This window comes from Polychytrium aggregatum (genome assembly GCF_025602895.1).
Source record: "Polychytrium aggregatum strain JEL109 chromosome Unknown BJ171scaffold_33, whole genome shotgun sequence".
In the NCBI taxonomy this organism is placed as follows: domain Eukaryota; kingdom Fungi; phylum Chytridiomycota; class Chytridiomycetes; order Polychytriales; genus Polychytrium; species Polychytrium aggregatum.
The window spans coordinates 447,452-466,832 of NW_026516235.1; the positions used below are offsets into that span (position 1 = coordinate 447,452).

A 19,381-nucleotide genomic window follows, 5' to 3' on the forward strand; every position below is an offset into this window, starting at 1 on the left:
CGGAACGCACCTCGACCCAGATATATGCATCCGGAGGCGAACTGTCGGCCATAAACGTCACGTTTCAAGGTAGCCGACGACCGCGAGGGGAAACAAGCCATAGTGAAATGGGGGGGGGCAACTTGATTGACAGCGCACTAGCTCTGTAATAGTCAGTACACTCCATGGAGCTACTCTAGAGCGCACCAGCGAGGATTGCCGGCACTAACTCGACCAACCAAACCAGCTATCAGCGCGCCCATTCAGCCGGTGATCGTGCTTACATCCAACTCCCGCATGGTTGTGGATAATTTGGCCTTTCTGATGGATCAGACTGCCTGGGCGTCAACGCCTGTCAGCCAATCGACTTTGGTATGTCCTTCTTGAGACCCCATTTGACCCAAGTTGCTTGGTGCTGCATATCTCCATGAAAGCTCTTGGTGAGTGCCGTACAGTACTGTACAGTACATGCAGTCTGACTCAACAGCTTCCAACATCGCCGACCAGATCGAGGTCTACGCTTCAAAGATTATCATCAGCCGACTACTCGCAGAGAATATCACTTCATATGGAGTTGACGGCACCGTTATGAATCTCGATAACGGAAGCACTGCGTATCTATCCGATTCAATCATTAGAAATGTCAACTCAAGCGGACACGGCGGTGGGATTGCTGTTCAGAGCGGATCAATTCTCGTGGCTAGCAACACTCTGTTCGAAGGGCTATCTGCCGAGCAAGGCGGAGCACTCTTTGCCACGCAGACGAGCATGCTGCGCCTCAAAAACGTCACATTCCACAATAATTTTGCAACGACCTTTGGGGGAGCTGGATATGCCGATGAAAGCTCTTTGGTTCTTTGGAACCAAGGCGCATGCATGGGATGCAGCGCGGGCTCTCGAGGGGGCTGCTGTAAGTGGAAAGCTATGACTACGAGGGACCACTCGATGAATGGCTCGATGCACGCCTCGATTGTTTGGTTGATGCGCGGCTCATCAACGGGCTCGATTTAAAGCAGCTGGGGAGAAGGAGGGAAGCAAACTGTCTATGAAAGCGATCGCATGCTGTCGGTAACACCCCGCCCCGAGCTTCGTCATGAACCGCCTTGACACATCCTACTTTATATTTCCAGTTCGCATTCAAAACTACTCAGGTCTTAGCGGTGCATCTGGATCGAGTCATGAATTTATCGGTATTTCCTTCACCAATCTTACATCGGGCAAGGGTGCTGTCTTTGACCTGGAGGGCAGCGTCACGGTCTCGCTTCAGCAATCTGAGATCGAAAGTGCGTTTGCCACCGACCAAGGTGGCTCATTTTTCATCTCTGATGGCGCCAGTCTTACACTCAACTACAGTACTGTGTATGATAGCTCCTCATCCATGGGTGGTTTGGCTTTTGTTGAGGTCAACAGTCTGCTCACAATAAGCAACACCAGCATTTCATTCTGCAACGCGACAAGATCCAACGGTGGCACTCTCGCTATCGTCGACTCGACGCTAGCTTTCTTGAGCTCAAATATCAGCAACTCAGAGTCTGCCGCAAATGGAGGCGCCTTCTATATCGACCGCTCCGACTTTGGGTCAGCGACGATGCACGCCGTTTTGATACGAGATGCAAGGTTCCAGAATCTGCACTCTGCGGTAGATGGCGGAGTACTTTACGTCACCAACGGTGCCGCTGTAACTCTTGAAAACACCAAGACATATATCTCTGCTGCTGGGAACGGTGGATGTTTTGCTTCCGTAATCACCTCGTCGACCATCACCGGGACATCGACGCTGACTCTACTCAACAACAACCTGCTCTGGTCGTGCTTCTCTCTGAGTTCGCACGGCGCACTATATGTCTCTGGGCCATCCAGAATCAACATTACCGGCCGTGATGATACTGTACTCACTGCCTCAAGCTCGGGATCCCCCAACAACCTCGGGGGCTTTCTTTACGTCGAAGGGAGTCCGATCATTGACATATCTCAAAGTATACGGGTCCAGAACATGTACTGTGACAGAAACGCGATCATATATTTGGGCGGATGCCCCAGCATCATGGTTCACTCAACAAACACCTCAAGCCCAAAGTTCATCCACGATCAGGACGACAAAATCTACATCGACGATCTTCAGTGCGCTCTCGACGTACTTCCGTATTACCCTGGATGGGAATCGTTTGTTGGCAACATATCCGCTACCCACATTGGCCCGCCTGCACAGCTTCAGAAGACGGTATCATCATGGGAGCCACCTGCGTCCGGCGTGCGGATCGCTGAGACCTTGGGTGCCATAACAGTCCAAGCTGCCGATATATTTGGCAATACTGCAGGTACGATCTCCGGCTTTGGATGACCCATAATAGGGTGTATGTCAATGGGATTCTGGGAGATCATCCAAGCCACGTCGTGGTCGATGAGCGCGACCAACGGCGGTCGGTAGGGTACACTAATATGGTGTGACTTGATGTACCCTCTCCATCACTTCGTAATCAAAGATGCAAACATCGGCTCTCCGATCGTTGTCTGGATCAGAGAAATCAACCATGGCACTCCAATCTACGGCGAATACATCAAAGCCATACTCAATTTCTCGACCAATTCCGTGACTTTCACAGGTCTGTCTCTGGCAGCGCACGAAAACGGCCAATATAGACTCTCTATCGAAGCTGTATCTGGAATTGCCGTTCACCTGCCCTGGCCGCAAATACTGGTCACCGTCGAGCCGTGCAGCCAAGACGGAAGCCAGACATGGAGCCAAAACTACGAAAAGTGTCTACCGATCGCGTCGGTTCAGCCGGCGGTTGAGATAGCCACGGTCGCTGTGTCAAGTCTGCTGGCGGGCATTTGCTTGGCTACAATCGCGCTGATATACCGCTTTCGAAGTTTCCAAGTGGTCAAACGATCCTCGCCGATATTTTTGGCCATCATCAACGTCGGAGGGATACTCGTATGTATCCAGTCCCTCTACACCCTGATTTGATGTCGCTGCACCAATAGTGTGTCACCATGTCGCTTTCTAACCCGGATACGTGGACATATAGGGTTTCTGTTCTGTTATTGTATCTGCGGCCGATTGGAGCGTGACATGCTTGCTTGCACTGTGGCTTGAGTTTTTCGGATTTTTGTCGGTGTTCCTGGCCCTGGTGAGCGACGCTCAAGTCTTAGCTGGATACCGGCGCACCCAAATGACACACCAGGTTTTGGGACAGTCGACGCCGAAGTACCAATGCATGACGCCCTGAGTGGCGGGAGGAGATCGATGGCCATGTCGCCCAATGCAACGGTAGCAACACCAACCTTTGTCGTCTCTTCATTTTTTTGCAGATCCTGCGCACATACCGAATCCATGCCATCTTCTCTGGGGGTGCCAAGCTGCAGGTGGTTGTTATCACTGATAGCAAGCTGGGCACGTATTTTGTGGCATTTGCCGTTCCATTTCTGGTAAGCAAATATCGACGGGCACCAGGATGGGCCATGATTTAGGATATATCCACGGACAACACCAGGATGGACCATGTACCCAAACACCGGCCGGAAAGATGCTGAGCAGTTCCTGTTTTCTTGGCTCGGAATCCGTTTAGATCTTTCTGGTCATCTGGACCATCCTGGCGCCACCTCGGTTTCAGTTGGTTGAAAATTTTGACTATGCGACAAGTCGAAATTGCACATCGCCAGGGCCATTTCAGCAGATCAGGCTTATTATCCAGTTGATCTTCGAGGCAGTGGCTGTTGTGCTGGGATACCTTGTCCGAAACGTAAACACCGTAAGTGAGCTAGCCTCAATGTCTGCATGAAGGCACCGGCCTCGGGTCCGTGTGGACGGCGATCCTGTAGAGTGATCGTGCTGGTACAACACATGACGCAGCGGCTTGATGAGAGCGTATGACGAGCGGTGTATAATCAGCAGTGTTACGCTGAGCGCTTGTTCGCCTCCAAACCCATATGCGATTGCTGACAAGAGACGCTTTGGTACACCCAGTGTTTCAATGAGTCCAAGTTGATTGCCTTCACATGTTACAACTGGGTCATCTTTGGTGCGATTTTGACGCTACTTCGGCCGGCCGTGAGCGACCCGACGTTTGGATACTTGATTGGATCGATTGCCATCGTCCTGCCGCACACGATCACCATCATTGCCCTCGTCGTCATCAAGCTCCGGCTCTGCATCGTCGCCCCAGACACAGCCTCGAGGAGCGAAAATGCCAACTTGATTGAGTGGCCATCGCTTCTGAGCGACGCCATGAAATCCAGTCCTCACCTCGATGCGTTTGCGGGACTGCAATCGCCAAAGGGACAAGGCCCCACGACCAACGACGGCGCAGACCAGGGTAACCAAAATGCCGCCAACAGGTGCAGCAGACGATCGGCCGAGCCATTCGAGACAGCGTATGAAGGGCACATTCCATCCAACGGACAGGTCTAGCCTGTGGTATTCTCTTCAGAACACCAATCCCACGAGCCCGCAATCCAGCACATTTAGCGATAGTTGATCAAAAGCGAGATTGGAATACATCGAGTCGTGTGCCATCGAGGCTTGGCGGCTATCCCAGGCAGTGTCGATCTGGACTCGCACAACGAAGGCCAAGATATGGCGTACTCATAATACAGCATGACAGGGCACCCACCGGTCAACCTCCATAGATGAGGATGGGCTTGTCTACCGCGATCACGGTCTTGGGTGCGGTGATCTGGAAAGCGGCAGATCATGCTACGCCGCTATGATAGGTCGCATCACACCGGCTCCATCTACTGCATGGATGCATCTGTGAGATGTTGAGCCCGTTGGCCAGCACCCTGGCGGATTCATGCCGGCTGTCCTTACATTGAGGGCGACGAGACTGCTCGAAACGCTCGAGCCTCAAACTGAAAGCACATCCCACGCCCGGCCTCCGCGAGGCGGACGGTCATTGTAGGCGATGGGTGAGTGTGTATTCACATCCAAAGAGATCTGACTGGCGAACGTGGAGAAATAGAACGCCCTATTACATTCTACGTACGCTATGAAACAAACGGACCCACAGAGCAGGTGTATCTCTTGGTACTAGAGCGCTGCCGGAGCGTTGGTGCACGCGCAAGGTGTTCCATGTGCAGCCTGATTCGATCAGACCATGCTGTTTGTGGTCGACCCACGACCGCCAAACATGCTCGAGATCCGATCAGTGACAAGACCGCCGACAAAGCTTTGGAACATGCCTTGGCTTGCGATGTAGTTTGTGACTTTTTTGCGCGCATCCTGAGGCATGGAGGCAATGGGGGCAGGGGAATGAGTACTGATCGTTCGAACCGACGCAGTGATCACACCGGGGACTTTCGGCATTGGCCGTGCAGGAGAGGATACGCTCGGTCGACGGCATGGACAGCCCAAGGCGAACACAGGCTACCTTTTCACACTTGGTGTATCCGATAACGTTGGCCAGATTGAAGACAATGGCCACGAAAGTGACCAGCATCCATGTGATGTTGAACCGGATCAGGCATATGAAGGCAAAGAACACCCAGATCGCCGGAGCGGCGTACAGGGAGGTCCAAAATACCCACGAGTCGGTCGAGTTGACGACACGGTTCTGCGTTTTGGTGGAAATAGCAGCGATCCGTTGGGCATGGCCCGCAATGGCAAGCGGACGAGCAACGCTGGGTTAGAGATCGGAGACGATTCAAGAGAGCCACGGGCCAGCGACAATACCGCTTCGACTGTGCCAAAGCCGACGCCCGTACGGCACTCGATCTTGGCAAGCGCCGGTCGTCATTACTCACCTGGGCCGATTCAAAAACCCACACGTTGGATCCGTCGTCCTTGATCTCGTTCCACCACCTCAAGCCCACCAGGAGTCGACCAGAGACATTTTTGACGGTCCAGAAATCGAAAGCCAGCAACAGAACGATCACCACGAAGGGAAAGACAAAGCTGCTCGTGAAGAAGCCACACAGAACGTATGTCACGATGGCCGCCCCACGAAAGAAGAGGTGAAAGAAGAGGACATATGGGTGGCTGGGTGGAAAATATGGTACCTTGGTCAGTAGTTGCAGAGACAGATGGCGGAATGCTGCTCCCTTGGGGGTGCAGCTACCTGGACAGATGGAATATCGACTTTTGAGCCGGTGTTGTGGCTGAGCCGGCGCCTTGCGGAGCCGAGTCCAGCCCCGCAATAGGCGCTGCGTTGTCGATGAGACCGACTCGATCGCTCTGGGCGGCATCGAAACACCGGCGCAGCACCGTTGATTGTTTGGAGAGCGAAAGAGAGATTAGTGCTCCATCCGGCCGGAGAGCGCCGTCGCCAACGGGAGAATCCATCAACGGGACAAGGGGGATGGTGTATGAAGGTGCTCAGGGTATCGGGTAGCGAATGGCACAGCGTCGGCTGCAAGCACCCACATTCCCGGCTCGTATCAACAACAGCTCACCATTTGGTCTTGAGTTGCGGATGGGAGGGGGAGATGGCGATGCAATGCTGGGCGGCGCCGCCAGCCGAGATGGATGCTGGCCAGCCAACAACCCTGGCATCGCGCCTTGCCATGAGTGCATTCCATTGCGGTTCGAGCCGCGTTCTTGGCACGGATCGATTCCTTGCCAAGAGCGTCCCAGCCAAGAGAATGCCCATGCAGGGCGGTGTCTATCAAGCGAAATTCATTTATACTGGTCTTTTTGTGGCTGGGGCGAAGCGGGGGGGCCACTCACGAGTCCGCTGTAGGGGCCATATTGGGGTGGTTCATGATTGCGACATGACGAATGACATCCTTCTTGGTCAAGAAGCCATGGAGCCGGCCGTGCTTAGTGACCACCAGATAGCGGAGACCCATCTTCTTGAACAGCTCCACGACGAGCTCGATGGGAAATTGGGGCGGCACCGACATGCTGGGCCAGGGAGAGGGAGGTAAATAATTAGCCCTGACCAACACGTCCTGCCCCGAGATGCAGCTCGTCACGATATCGCGCCAAGACTCTGCCAGCAAGAGTGAAAGGCGATCGCAAAGATATCCACATACGGGGTCTGATCAATCCACGGGCGCATGTCCAGAAACTCGGGGCAGTCGGTATAGGGCCACGACTCGGAGAAGCAGCAGATCGTATCGTTGGTAACACCAGGCTTATTGCGAGCGCGGTCTAGGAACAGGATCAAAGCCAGGATCAATGCCGTGTCAAGTTGATGTCAATCGGGGTCGATAAACGTGGAGTTGGCTTAAACACTGGCTGCGCATCCGACACCATCGCACCACTATCGCACCACCATCTGGGCACCATCCAGCTGGGCACCATCTAGCTGGACACCGCAACACATCCTTTTCTCAAAGATCGCTCGTCCAAAGAGTAGCATACCGAGTGCGAAACGGAGCTCGGCTCGGCCGACGAATCCGACAAGGACCAGCTCTTGTTTGGAGTTCACGATGGGATATCCCTTGAAGTCCGTTGACTGCAGTAAATGGTCTGGGGGAATCATCGCGTTAGCACCACGCCGGCACAAGCACAGCCCATGCAGGCTCAGACTCTTGCGCGAGTGGATTAGCACATCGGCGTTGATCGAATGGCTTACCAAGGCCCTCGATTGTCTCTCCATTTGCACTGATCGTCTCCAGCTCTTCCACCGGAGCCATAACCTCAGTCACGACTGTTCCGAGCTTGTATTCTTCCCGAGAGTCCAGGAATGGATATCCGTAGAGCCGGATAAGCCCGTCGTAAATGCCCTCCTTGTCATAAGCGTTGGCAACCCATTTGCTTATCATGATTGTGATCATGATCGGAAGCACTGCCAATACGGGTCCGGATTACGAGTTAGCGTCCCGACAGCCATGATCCAGCTAACCGCACAACCTCAGTAGAATGATCCGATCAAGCAGAGCTCGTTTCAGAACTCACCAAACGAGAGGGCTCCTGTCAACTCGAACATGATGACTGGCAATCCAATGAGCCATGGAGGTCAGCAAGGTGCATTTACCGAGTCGGCGGCCGCCTGGAGCCCAAAGTCAGCAAGTTCGATGGCGGCCAGAGCACCGAAATCGACTAGAACTTGGGTTGACCGCAGCTGCGTTGAATTGGCGCATATGGGCTCGCTAGATTGGCCCGCTTACCTGTGAGCGAAACCGTCATTCGCGTAACACCAGCTATAACAAGACACAGCAATGATCAGCACATGACTTGAACATCGTAAGCAATTAAATCTTGCAGCGCCTTCGAGCTCATGCAGAGAGTACCAGTCCTTCATATTACTCACACAGTGCAGCAGCGGCACCGATAACTGGCAAAGATAGAAGCCGAGTCAGCACTGTAGGATAGGGACGTAACAGTGCAACACACGCTGTTTGGAGGAAGCTTACCGGCGTAGATACCAGGAGTCACGCACTCCGAAGATGAAGAGCACTCCGCAAAGAAAAATAGATCGGGATAGGACCTTGAACGATGGTTGTGAAAGCGATTGTCAGACACAGGGTGACGTTGGGTCGCGGCTAGGCACGTATCGACCTTCAGGAATATACATGCAGGAAAAACACACCTCTGCATAGACTGGACAATGATGCCCAGGGCCCGTCCTACACAGGCGCCGATGGCCATGGTTGGGACACTGATTGACCGATAGCGTCAGTAGCTGGTGTTTAGATGAGCTGGGCATAGGACCGTTGTCTTGGCCGAGAAAGCAGTGATCGAGCCTTGGACTTACAGAATCCCACCGGGCACCTTCATGCCAAAAGTCACGATCGTCAGGGCAATCTTGATGGCTGCTGCAACCAGTAGCAGTATCACCGTGGATCCAGTGAAGCTCTCGATGCAGAGGCCATGGAAGTCACTGTCGACTTCTTTGCACTCCCGAAAGAGATTGGATAAAAACTCGACGGTGTTGACCCTGGAATGTATATGCGTTAGTTGTGTACATCACTGTTGGATCACTTACAGAGCAGCCTGGAAGCACATCCGGTACCACGATACCGGAATCCAGCTGGATGCGATTATCCGATCACCGGACAGCAATCAGCGTCGGATGACTCACCGAAGATAGATGTGTGCGTAGCACACCACCGAGGTTATCAGACTCATTAACGTCACTTCGGCGATCGGCCAGCTGGTCAAGACCGAGTTCCGCCGTATGGCCTCGAAGCGAAGGTTCTGAAGCCAGCGCGGCTCAAGTTAGCATACCGCGGACACGGTTGGTCGCCCTCGAATGCGTGATCATGGAGTGTGCAAGCGTCGGCCTCGGCCTCGGCTGTGACTCCAGGCTCCTTACAATCTTTATGAATAGCGCGCCGAAAATGCCCTAAAAGCGAGACACGGGAAGACGCAGCGTTAAACCAAGCTTTCTGGTAGAAACGTCGGTGGCAACGCTCAAGGCACCGGACTTACGCCCAATATGCCAAGAATGGCAAAGAAAATGAGCTCGAATCCGTGCCAATCTCGATTATAGGTGACTTGGAAAGGAACCTGCAAATACACGAGCGGTCTCGAATTAGAATCATAACATGGAGTAAACGAGCAGCAATTCCAAGTGTATAGTGAACGTAAAGCCATGGCGCTGCTCGATCAGCGATCGTACCAGTTTTCCAGTTCGGAAGGGATTCATAAGCTGCAGCGATATCGCCGCCACCATCGCACAAAAGAAGGACCGCCACATAGTCTGGTATGGAAAGTACGACGATATCTCTTCAAGGCTAAACAAAACGCCGCCTATTGGAGTCCCAAACGACACAGAGATGCCTGCTGCAACCGCAGCACTCTGTTGTTGGGCGAACAATGCGCATTTGTTAGGGTGCACTGATTGCTTTGTTTGCAAATACTACCACCTGCATTGACCCAATGGACCCAATGGACCCAATGGACCCAATGGACCCAATGGACCCAATGAATAGTGATGGATACGAACAGCACAAGACCAAAGCAGCCCAGATACAGGCTTAAGCCCAAGTCTCAGTCCGCGTCACAAGCCCGGCCTCCGCAAATACCGTCGTTCTTCGTGGTCCATCGCAACTACAATCGAATTCACAAGTCAGGTCCAGAGGACATACCAGAACTTCCCGTTGTTTGGCGCCGTTTTCGGCGTAAGTGTTGAAGAGGCGACTGAAAATGTGTCCGAGGCAGCAAGATATGTGAACCAAAGGGCCCTCAACGCCAAGAGACAGGCCGGAGCCCACCGATAACGGCAGCCCGATGCATTTGATCTGGAGAATCGCGGGCACGGGTGAGCTCATGGTGCGGGAATACAGCCGAGTGGGACTGATCATGGCGGCTCAAATACGCTATGATGAGCGTAATAAATCAAGCAAATGCGGCGACTCGCAGCATTCGAATACTTTTCCATCAGTGGAGAGGAGAACTTGACCGTGGCGGCAAATGATGAAAACGCAGCCCGGTCGACATACCGCAAGAGTTCTCAGTCCCAGGAACTGCTTGATGACAAATCCGCCCAGAATGGTTTTAACCTCTGGAATACCGGAGCCTGCTGCGTACCTATTTCGTAACCCAGGAGAATCGGTGAGGTTCTGGTGATGCAGGCGAACCAATAGGATCCGTTGGCAAACTTACGGAGCATAAGTTTTCACGAGCACCGAGCATACGCCGGCAAAGAGTGCTGCCCAAGCAATAAAGAGGATGCATCCGGCCATCCAGCCCCCGAAGCTGGACTGTGATCGTGCTGCTGCATTCCATGTAAGCCACTCGTCGCAGACGGCGTTTTCTGATAGCCAGAGAGAAACGCAAGTCAACCGTCTGGAGCCCAAGCGATGCTCCAGGTCATCGAACAACGACATTCAGTTTGCTGAAGGCTTCGATAGAACTGCAGCGCACTGCCACGCACATATGGCTGCATGCGTGCTGCTCAGGATCGAGACAAGTCCGAATGGATTCCGGCGTCACGCCAACGTACCGCCAATGTGCCAGCAACAAAACTTGCGATTCAGGTAGAATCCAGCAGTACAGTAGCCCTCCTTGATATCGTTGAGCCAGCCAGTGCAGACGTCGATCAAACCGGCGAGCCATCCAGTCGTGATTCCTAAGAGCCACAGCACTCGTTTGAAAAGGCCTGGTGCAAAACAAGATTCCCGGCGCTCGTACACAGAGACCACCGCGAGTACTTACCGACCAAAAATACAATGATCCAGCCCTGCGCCCGATCCCAGGCCAAATGCAGCTTGCCACGAAGACTTCGGAGCCCGTGAAGCTGCTTCATTCTGCGACGCTCTGGAGAAGCGAGACTCATCAGCGCATTTCCGCTGAATGCAAAAGTGAATCTCACAAGCCGATGCACGCACCTTTGTTGAGATCATGGATCCAGTCTTGTTCGAGCACACCGCAGTTATGTCGCAAAGAGGCAAGTTGTGGTTAGCATTTGCAAAAGCACATGCTCCGACGATCCAATGGCGGTTTCAACGATCCGTGGCGTTCCGCTGCGACCTACCTATCGTCGTAAAGTCGGTATAGGCCACTCGGCGACTTCCGTTGTACTCATCCCATTCGTATTCTTCGAGGTCCTACGCCAACAATGCATCATTCAGTGGGCAGTTCTAGCATCTATACCTCAACACAACGCAGTATCGCGGTGGCCTTGGCCCAACCTGTGTGCTCTGCTGTCGTCGGCGACTGAGGCTGTTGGCCTGTGTCACGACATAATGACGAAGGCTCGGCGCATACCTTACTGCCAAGAAGAAGAGCTCGGTTCTCTTCGCTGAGGAGCGAGCCAGCAGCGGCGAATGGATTGTGGACGGAATTGCCGTCTTCGGGCTGTGTCCGATGACCATGGCTCGCCTGGGATATTGAGTGTCCTCCCGGCGCCTCCAGTCGAGATTTTCGCTTGAAGGAAGGCTGCAGCAAGCCGATATCGCTGTCGGCTGCGGTATCTTGGACATGCTGGGCTGGATGCAAGGGATTTCCAAAGTCGAGTTGATCGTTGCTTGTGGAAGGTGGAAAGCCCAGGCCGCTGGCGGGCTCCATCTGTTGAGAAGACGATGGTCCGGGCTGTGAGTCCACGGCCCAGACTGCGGCGCTGTTCGGTCCAAGACCATCGTCGAGGCTGAATATCAGGTCAGAAGTCGGCACACGCTGGGCCATGGCTGCAGGATCGGTGCTGCCGGTGCGGATGTGAGGGAGACGGGCGGTGCTGAGCAGGCGATGAGGGGAGAGGCTGTGGCCCGGCGAGCCAGCAGCGTCCGTGGCCATTGACACGCCCTTGCGCTCGCTGTTTTTTGGGCCTGCCCCTTTGACCAAGCTGCACCCTCTCGATTGCTTTCGCAACCTCAGGACTCCAACCAACGCTACAATGGCAAACATCATCGAGTCGGCCGCCCGGCTGCTCAAAGGCACTGCCCAGTTTGTTAGTCCTCCGATGCTGGATCGAGACAAGCGCCTCACCGAGGCTCGCTCCAACGCCAACCGCTGCACCCGCGAGCTGCGACGCGACCGAGGCGACCTCGAGAGAAAAGAGCGCAGCTTGGTAGGCCGCTGGCAAGATGTGGCAGCGAATGCTGGGCCGGACCGCACAAGCACAGCACCCATCATCGCAGGCGTCTGGGGCACCGCAGGGAGAAATCTAATGGCAAATGCCCTCTTCTATTCGCGTGGGCGACACGCCCAGCAGCTCCAACAAATCAAGATACACATCAATAAAGGCGACATGAACAAGGCCAAGATGCTCGCCCACCAGATTGTCCGATTCCGAAGAGTTTGCGACCGCAATTTTAAGGGATCTGTCATGATCGACACTCGCGCTCAGGTGAGCATTTTTGGAGCACCTCATGTATTGCGGTTGGCCATTTGTCGTCTGGGACCAGAGTCACTTGAACACAGTACTCTCACTGACGACTCACTCGACCTCGCCCGTTCACACATAATGCACTGTAGCTCATGCTGTCCAACCACAAAGTAAATCGCGCCGAAGTCGAGGCCGTGAAGGTAAAGCGCCCGCTGCCGAAGGGCACCCCACATTGCGCGCCGACGCAGACGAATATTGCCACTAAACCTCCGGGGCCGCTCAGGGCAGCAAATACGGAAACGCGGGCGAGAATCTAGAAACATTCAAAAAGCGCTATGAAAAATACTCGGTGAGAATGGAGACCTACGAAGATATGGAAGAGCTGCGTAAGCGTCGATTGTCTGCGTCTTTGGCTCTCGGCATAAGCATGGGACAGACTCAACCCACGCATGGCAGGGACTCGCAGTCGTGCGCTCTAACGCCAGCCTATCGATCTCTGCGTCATCCTCCACAGTCAACGAAGGAATGGATGATATCTACCAAGACGCTGAAGAGGATAGTGAACCATCCGATTCGACTGCAACAACGGGCTTTGCGGACGATCTATTCAGAGAAACAATCGAAATCAACTCAATACTACGTCAGGCACTGAATCCGAAACAACATCGAGAATTCGTGGATCGTCGAGCGGCGACGGTATGGCGATTGGAGCTCGGGAAGGACCATTTTGCTTTATTTAGTCGTCTGGTTGTGTCCGTGCTTCTGATGCGATTCGGCTCTGTATCCCAGCTCCTGAATGGCTCACTCAATCTACACGTTGTGCTTTACAACTCTCGAGCGCAAGCGGCTGTGATTACCGTCGGCGCTACCCTGCCCATTCCAACGCTGGAAATCAGTGTGGACATGCTGAAGCGACATCTTGCAACGGACCCGTACTCTATTCGGCAGCTTCATCTCCAAGCTACCGATAGTACGCTCTATGATGCCATGTTTGGGTCCACCAAGAACTTTACGCTTGGCAGGCTTGGCGACAATGGTGACTTTGAGGAGTTTCCTTTCAGCGCCAGTCTGCGAAGCCTTGGCATTCAGGGAGGAGATCGCATCCTTGTCCGCGTCGACGATAAATAGGCTATCCAAAATGAAATGGGACACTACGTTTTGAGCCATGACAGTGGTCTTTTCTGTGACCTGAATACACCCATCCACTCATCGCATTCATGGCCAAACACAGCACCCTCGATTTCCGCATCGCTGCACTGCGACCGGTGGTCTTCACTCGGAGGGTGGTCTTCACTCGGAGGCTGCCAAAGTGATCTGTTATATTTCTTATGGCATAGTTAGACGCATGCCATCGCATACTACGCTGACAAATGGGTGTGGGCAGGTGTCCCATTTGCTATGTGTACAGTGTAGGACCTGAGCGGCCTGCATCAGAACCCAAGGCCAGATCCGGGGCGGATGCAGCGGCCTGTGGCGCAGACTATGGCTGTCACATGATCCGCAAGCCATGCAAGACCGCTCAGACTTCTGGCGGTTCGGCGGCTGGGGGAGGGCTGTTTCTGGACCTAGGTCTGCGCTGAACATCGAGCCATTATGACCACGGCGCTGATCTGGTCGGGCTGGGCCGCTTTGTTGGCGCTGACCGTAGCCGATTTTGTGCTCGCTCGGACCGAGCCGAAAGCAAAAGAAGGTGGGCAGCCATAACGAGCATAGACGGCGCCCATCCAGCATGCCGAATAACCCAGAAACATCCTTGCCCAGACTATCGCATCGATCGGCTCCCTGGACTCGACGATCAAGCCAATGCCAGGTTTACACAGTATTCTGGGTAGGCTCAGTCTCTGCCGTGCAGGCATCGAACAGTAGCGGCATCACCCCGAGCATCCTCATCGTAACTAGTCACTGAACCGGTGCATCCAACAGACACGTGCGATACAGCCCGAAGGACAACTCCAGCTTGTTTTTCTGGCATATACAGGCTCAACAAGGCGTCCAAGTTCCTCGGCTGGTGGGTAGGAGCGACGAGGATCGTTGTGCTCCAGCTCGCTTGTCCAGCAGCGATGGCGGCTGAGATGCTTGAATGGTTTTGTTGAACCCAGTCGATCGAAAATGTCGACTTAATTTGGAGTAATGCCCTATCCAGGTGATCTGGCTCAATGGAGGCCCAGGGTGGTAAGTGTTGCGATGCTCTAATTTCTCTCCGTCGGCATGGAAACCGTCCTAACGGCCGTCTCCACAGCTCCAGTCTGGACGGCGTTTTGCTGGAGAACGGTCCTTTCCGTATGACCCAAAGCGGCGCGATAGAGATCAACGAATACAGCTGGTGGCGACACGCCAATCTCCTCTATGGTAGTATTCGGGCAAAGCGGTTGCATGGGTGTCCGTCAGTGGGAAACGGAGCTGAAGAGCCCCATATCGATCGAAATCAGAGTCATCGGGACCCAGAACGAGGTGCCGAGAGCGAGATGTTGGGGAAGAGGTGGCGAGACGGGCGACTGACATGTTCAGGATTGCCTCAGTCGATCAGCCTGTAGGAACCGGGTTCAGCCTCGCAGATAACACATGGGCTCGCAGTGAAGCCCAAGTTGCCGAGCAGTTCATAGCCTTTTTGGATGAATGGCTAATGATTTTCCCTGAATTGAAATCGCACGAGGTGAGCCCAAGACCTTGTGAATGCGGCCGCATAGCTATTTCTAACAACTATTAATACTATGCCAGCTCTACATCTCGGGCGAGAGCTATGCTGGTGTCTTTATTCCATTTATTGCTTCAGCCATGCTCAAGCGAAATCATCTTGGAGGCAGCAATCAGGTAAGTGCATACACTGATCGAGGACGATCAAATGCATTCCCTCGCACCAATCAAAGGCGAGCGTAGATGGTACATGTTCGAACATGCTCGACTAACGAGTCCTGGGCAATGATATCGCCAAACAAAGACCGTGCTCAATCTGAGGGGACTGGCGATCGGAAATGGCTGGATCGACCCTCTGGCAACAGTAAGTCTTCTATGCACCAAGACCATCGACGAGTGACGATAACGAGAGCGCTCACCACTTTACGGCCAACCCACTGCGCAGTACGAATCGTACATCCCTTTCTCGGAAATGCATCAACTGATAGCCACTCGATCCAAGGTTGGTGAAACGAAGGTTGGCTCAAGGGAGCTGACGAGTTTAAGTATCTCTGATACCATGGTTCTCGAAGGCCAGTCTAGCAGAGAAGGCTGCGTTGTGCACCAGCACATACAATTTGAATCCAACAATCAAGAACGATATCTGTGAAGCCCTTCAAAATCAGGTGCTCGCGGATACAATGACGGGGTAAGAAGCTCAGAGACCCCGACTGCTGAACCCGGCGCAACATGAAGCTGACGCCTTGGATTCAGCGGCAGGTACTGCATAAATATTTACGATGTGAGGCTGCGGGATGAGGGTCCCGACGACGGATGTGGTCAATACAAGTGGCCTCCGGGATTGCTCCAGATGTATAAGTATCTTGAGGTATGTTTGAAACTGCTGATCCAAGGACGATCACAAACCGATCCCGTCACATATGAACCTATGAGATACCTCACTGTTAAAGCAGTTTCAAAATATCGTATAGACGCCCGAGGTTACAAAGGCACTGAATGTCGAGAAGAGAGATCCTTGGGTAGAATGTAGTTCTGACGTTCGATCAAAACTCTCTGAAGACTCACCTCCCTCATCTGAGGTAAGCTGGGGGTCACTGATACAGACAGAGGTGCTATGGTCCTGTCAGCTAACTCGACTGTCAACCAGCTTCTACCTGAGCTATTAGAGAACATACCAATCATATTATATTAGTAAGTGATAATCTAATTCTCGGAGCAATGGCGATCCAAACTAATCCACGATAAACCTCAGCGGGGATGTGGATTGGATATGCAACTGGATTGGCGCGCAAACAATGATTGAACGTCTGGAATGGAATGGTGAAATTGGCATGGTAAGCAACGTCATTGAATGAAAATAATGAGAATTCTCGTCCTTTGGAGATGAAAATGTTGTTTGACAACAATCACAATTAGGGCAGCGCAGTGGAGCAACAATGGTTTATCGGCGATCGAGCCGTTGGAACCTACCAATCGGCAAGAAATTTGACATACTTCAAAGTATACAACGGAAGCCACATGCTACCGTTTGACAAGCCAGCGGAGGCTTTGGCCATTATCAGCCAACTGATGCGCATCAGTGACACCAACATACTGCCTCCAATTTCGATAGGAAAGGTAAGCATAATAACCCGCATTATCTGACGAGTTTAGAGTGATGGATAAAAGTCGGCATATGACAAACCAAAGGCCATTGTCAATTCAGACGAACGAGACAGAACTAGGTTCAACAGGACAAGGAGGAGAGAACGAGGCCATCCCAAAAATAGGATATTATGAACTCTTGTAAGTTTGAAATGCAGAATGAACCATCATCAGAACAAAATATTGATGCGAATTATGAACAGGTTGATTGTTGGAGCAGTGGTCATCTGCCTCTCCTGCGGATTCATAATGAAGACCAGCAGACACAAATGGAAACGCCTGGATCTGGTTCGCTGTTGTGGATGGAAACGGTCAGGAAGAGACTGGTAAGAACACGATGATAACTAAGAATGGAGAAGAACTTATATTTTGCTAATCAAGGATAATTTCAAGGTATGAACTATCAAGAACTGATGAGGATGAAGGATGACAAGCAATATGAAGGTCAGGCACGATGGCATGAGGAAATTATGAAGAGAGGAAGACCTTTATCGAGCAATGTACGAATGACGAAAGAAATTGGCAAATCAGAATGGAATGGATCAGTTTTCAACACAGGAGACGTGGATCAAGGCATGGGCGGCTCCGAAAAGCGAGCGAGGAGGAGGAGAGGGATTGGCTTGGGCCAACTCCAGAGAATGGGGGCAGGCTTTGATGGGAAGTGTGGCTCAAAGAGGAGCAGACTGATTGATAAAGGATCGCGAGCGACACAATCGAAGCGATTAACAGAGCCGAGTCGGGGGAAGCTTGGGGACATTGAAAGGGCGTCGGTGAGACTCGGAGCCAGCACAGGAACGGGAAGAGAAGGATCAAAGTTCGACAGAAAATTAATAATTTATATACGATAAAAAATTTCCATTAGTATCCTCGGGGCCTTGGCGCAACGGTAGCGCGTCTGACTCCAGATCAGAAGGTTGTCGGTTCAAATCCGGCAGGCCTCAACCCTCTCGGCCGCATGGCCAAATGGATAAGGCGCTTGACTACGAATCAAGAGATTCCAGGTTCGACCCCTGGTGTGGTCGCTCTTTTTCTTTTGCTTCTGAGGGATTTTTTTTTTCTTTCTTCATTGTGCGCCGCCGTGGCGATGCACTAGTCATCAGGACCCCGTTTCTCGGGTCTGGTCCATCGTCAATTTGTTCGCTTATCGGAAATTTTGACCTTTTGCTTTAGTGCTCAGTTCCTGGTTCAAGTGTTGAGTCTGGACGTTTGCTGGCTGATCAATATCGGGCGCTGCATACATTCGAATATTCAAGCGGCTGACAGAGGCCCGACGACGCCATGATTTGCGGGCAATCACTCACTCATTAGAACAATAGCATTGTGGATTCGACCCCTCGCCCCAACACACTTTCTTATCGGCAAATAACACACAAGCACGCACACTCACACACACATATATATATATACCCAAGGTTATTGAGTACTCTTGAATCTTTGTGTTGCTGGTACATTATCATCCGATAGTTGAACCGCACTGGGCGCTGAGTAGTGATTGCATCCAAGATTTTCGACAATCACCTTCGACAGATATGGATCTTGGTCAAAATTTGTCGTTGTTCAATGCACTATTCTATTAGCCTAGCTTTATCAATCTTGAATGGCCTTTTTGGGACTCGTATCAACCCAAGGCAGATATCGATGGCTTGTCCAATATAAGCAATATCATCCAGCAGGTAGCGTGCCCTCGGGGGTTCAGAAGCATTTTTGGTGTTGATGCTCTCTATATCGTTCCGTATATTGATATTGGCGTCTTGGGTGGCCGTCTCACCCACAAGTATTGAAAATCCTGTCAGGTCGAGTGAGAGGAGCCCAAATTATTACAGGAATATCGGGCAAACTCGGCCAACGAAGGTTACCGCTTTTTTTATCACTGAAAATTGACCACCTTTGCACCGAACGTTCTGAAATCAATATAATTTTGTTTAGGCCTCTTCGGTCTTCAAAGTAGAGTATAGACGCGAATTCAAATTTTAATAAAAAAATATTCCGCCTTCGAACAGCCTGGTGTCCATCATTCACCCAAGGGCAGTGGTTCCAATGGGTCCCTTTCGAACAGGCTGGCTCGCGATTTTGTCGGTCAATGAATCTCCAGGTTGGCTAGCTTTTTGCACCAACCACCATGGAAGACCGGCTGGAGCATCGCGTTGTTGGTATATTTGTTAGAACTCAGATAGGTACCTTACTCGGGAGCTGAGGTCGTTTCTTGCCCTGAATCATCGACTGCAGCACTTGAGGTAGATCCATTTTTGATGGACTGTAGTCGGAAGAGTAATAATGGAAGTGCTGGAAAATAGAATGAGAAAAAAGATTCATTTGAGCGACAGCACAATCAACATGCGATAGAGCCCCGCTTAGGCATAGAGTAGAACCAGCTCTGTGTACGAGGCTCACGTGAGGGACAGATCCACTCAGTTTGCTCGAGTGTACAAGTCAAGGCCAACTCTATGCTTGTATAGGACGATTGCCAGTAT

General features: G+C 52.3%; 4 protein-coding genes and 2 non-coding genes across 6 annotated transcripts; 4 read left to right on the forward strand and 2 right to left on the reverse strand.

Moving 5' to 3' along the window:
- Nucleotides 1–276: 276 nt before the first annotated feature.
- Nucleotides 277–4,390, forward strand: BJ171DRAFT_569888 (uncharacterized protein; the record flags this gene model as incomplete). Its single annotated transcript, XM_053113594.1, has 10 exons — nt 277–351; nt 414–419; nt 454–889; nt 1,110–2,297; nt 2,331–2,399; nt 2,463–2,914; nt 3,078–3,110; nt 3,292–3,408; nt 3,549–3,731; nt 3,947–4,390. The coding sequence occupies 10 exons, from the start codon at nt 277–279 to the stop codon at nt 4,388–4,390; spliced, it is 3,003 nt and encodes a 1,000-aa protein (XP_052964343.1).
- A 484-nt stretch (nt 4,391–4,874) lies between these two features.
- BJ171DRAFT_515307 (uncharacterized protein) lies at nt 4,875–6,575 on the reverse strand. The gene is made up of 5 exons (XM_053111929.1): nt 6,370–6,575; nt 6,036–6,151; nt 5,722–5,956; nt 5,349–5,531; nt 4,875–5,200 (listed from the first exon to the last, which is right to left on the reverse strand). Exons 1-5 carry the CDS (start codon nt 6,493–6,495, stop codon nt 5,069–5,071), a joined length of 792 nt encoding a protein of 263 aa, XP_052964344.1. The 5' UTR covers nt 6,496–6,575; the 3' UTR covers nt 4,875–5,068.
- BJ171DRAFT_515309 (chloride channel) lies at nt 6,576–12,336 on the reverse strand. Its single transcript, XM_053111930.1, has 22 exons — nt 11,576–12,336; nt 11,343–11,415; nt 11,197–11,220; nt 11,024–11,125; nt 10,812–10,937; nt 10,472–10,622; nt 10,309–10,396; nt 9,955–10,107; nt 9,486–9,665; nt 9,296–9,373; nt 9,180–9,209; nt 8,946–9,061; nt 8,619–8,801; nt 8,454–8,522; nt 8,278–8,351; nt 8,175–8,198; nt 8,032–8,064; nt 7,820–7,855; nt 7,497–7,709; nt 7,283–7,390; nt 6,952–7,069; nt 6,576–6,820 (listed from the first exon to the last, which is right to left on the reverse strand). Exons 1-22 carry the CDS (start codon nt 12,212–12,214, stop codon nt 6,640–6,642), a joined length of 2,799 nt encoding a protein of 932 aa, XP_052964345.1. The 5' UTR covers nt 12,215–12,336; the 3' UTR covers nt 6,576–6,639.
- A 1,824-nt stretch (nt 12,337–14,160) lies between these two features.
- Nucleotides 14,161–17,632, forward strand: BJ171DRAFT_515312 (Alpha/Beta hydrolase protein). Its single transcript, XM_053111931.1, has 18 exons — nt 14,161–14,322; nt 14,394–14,460; nt 14,556–14,640; nt 14,776–14,804; nt 14,872–14,981; nt 15,152–15,285; nt 15,351–15,443; nt 15,571–15,630; nt 15,712–15,768; nt 15,839–15,954; nt 16,020–16,134; nt 16,238–16,345; nt 16,414–16,457; nt 16,519–16,600; nt 16,683–16,883; nt 16,972–17,051; nt 17,114–17,236; nt 17,304–17,632. The coding sequence occupies exons 1-18, from the start codon at nt 14,226–14,228 to the stop codon at nt 17,338–17,340; spliced, it is 1,638 nt and encodes a 545-aa protein (XP_052964346.1). The 5' UTR covers nt 14,161–14,225; the 3' UTR covers nt 17,341–17,632.
- Nucleotides 17,633–17,779: 147 nt separating this feature from the next.
- BJ171DRAFT_t217 lies at nt 17,780–17,851 on the forward strand. The gene has a single exon. It is a non-coding gene; the product is annotated as a tRNA-Trp (tRNA).
- Nucleotides 17,852–17,859: 8 nt separating this feature from the next.
- On the forward strand, nt 17,860–17,932 carry BJ171DRAFT_t218. The gene has a single exon. It is a non-coding gene; the product is annotated as a tRNA-Arg (tRNA).
- Nucleotides 17,933–19,381: the final 1,449 nt, after the last annotated feature.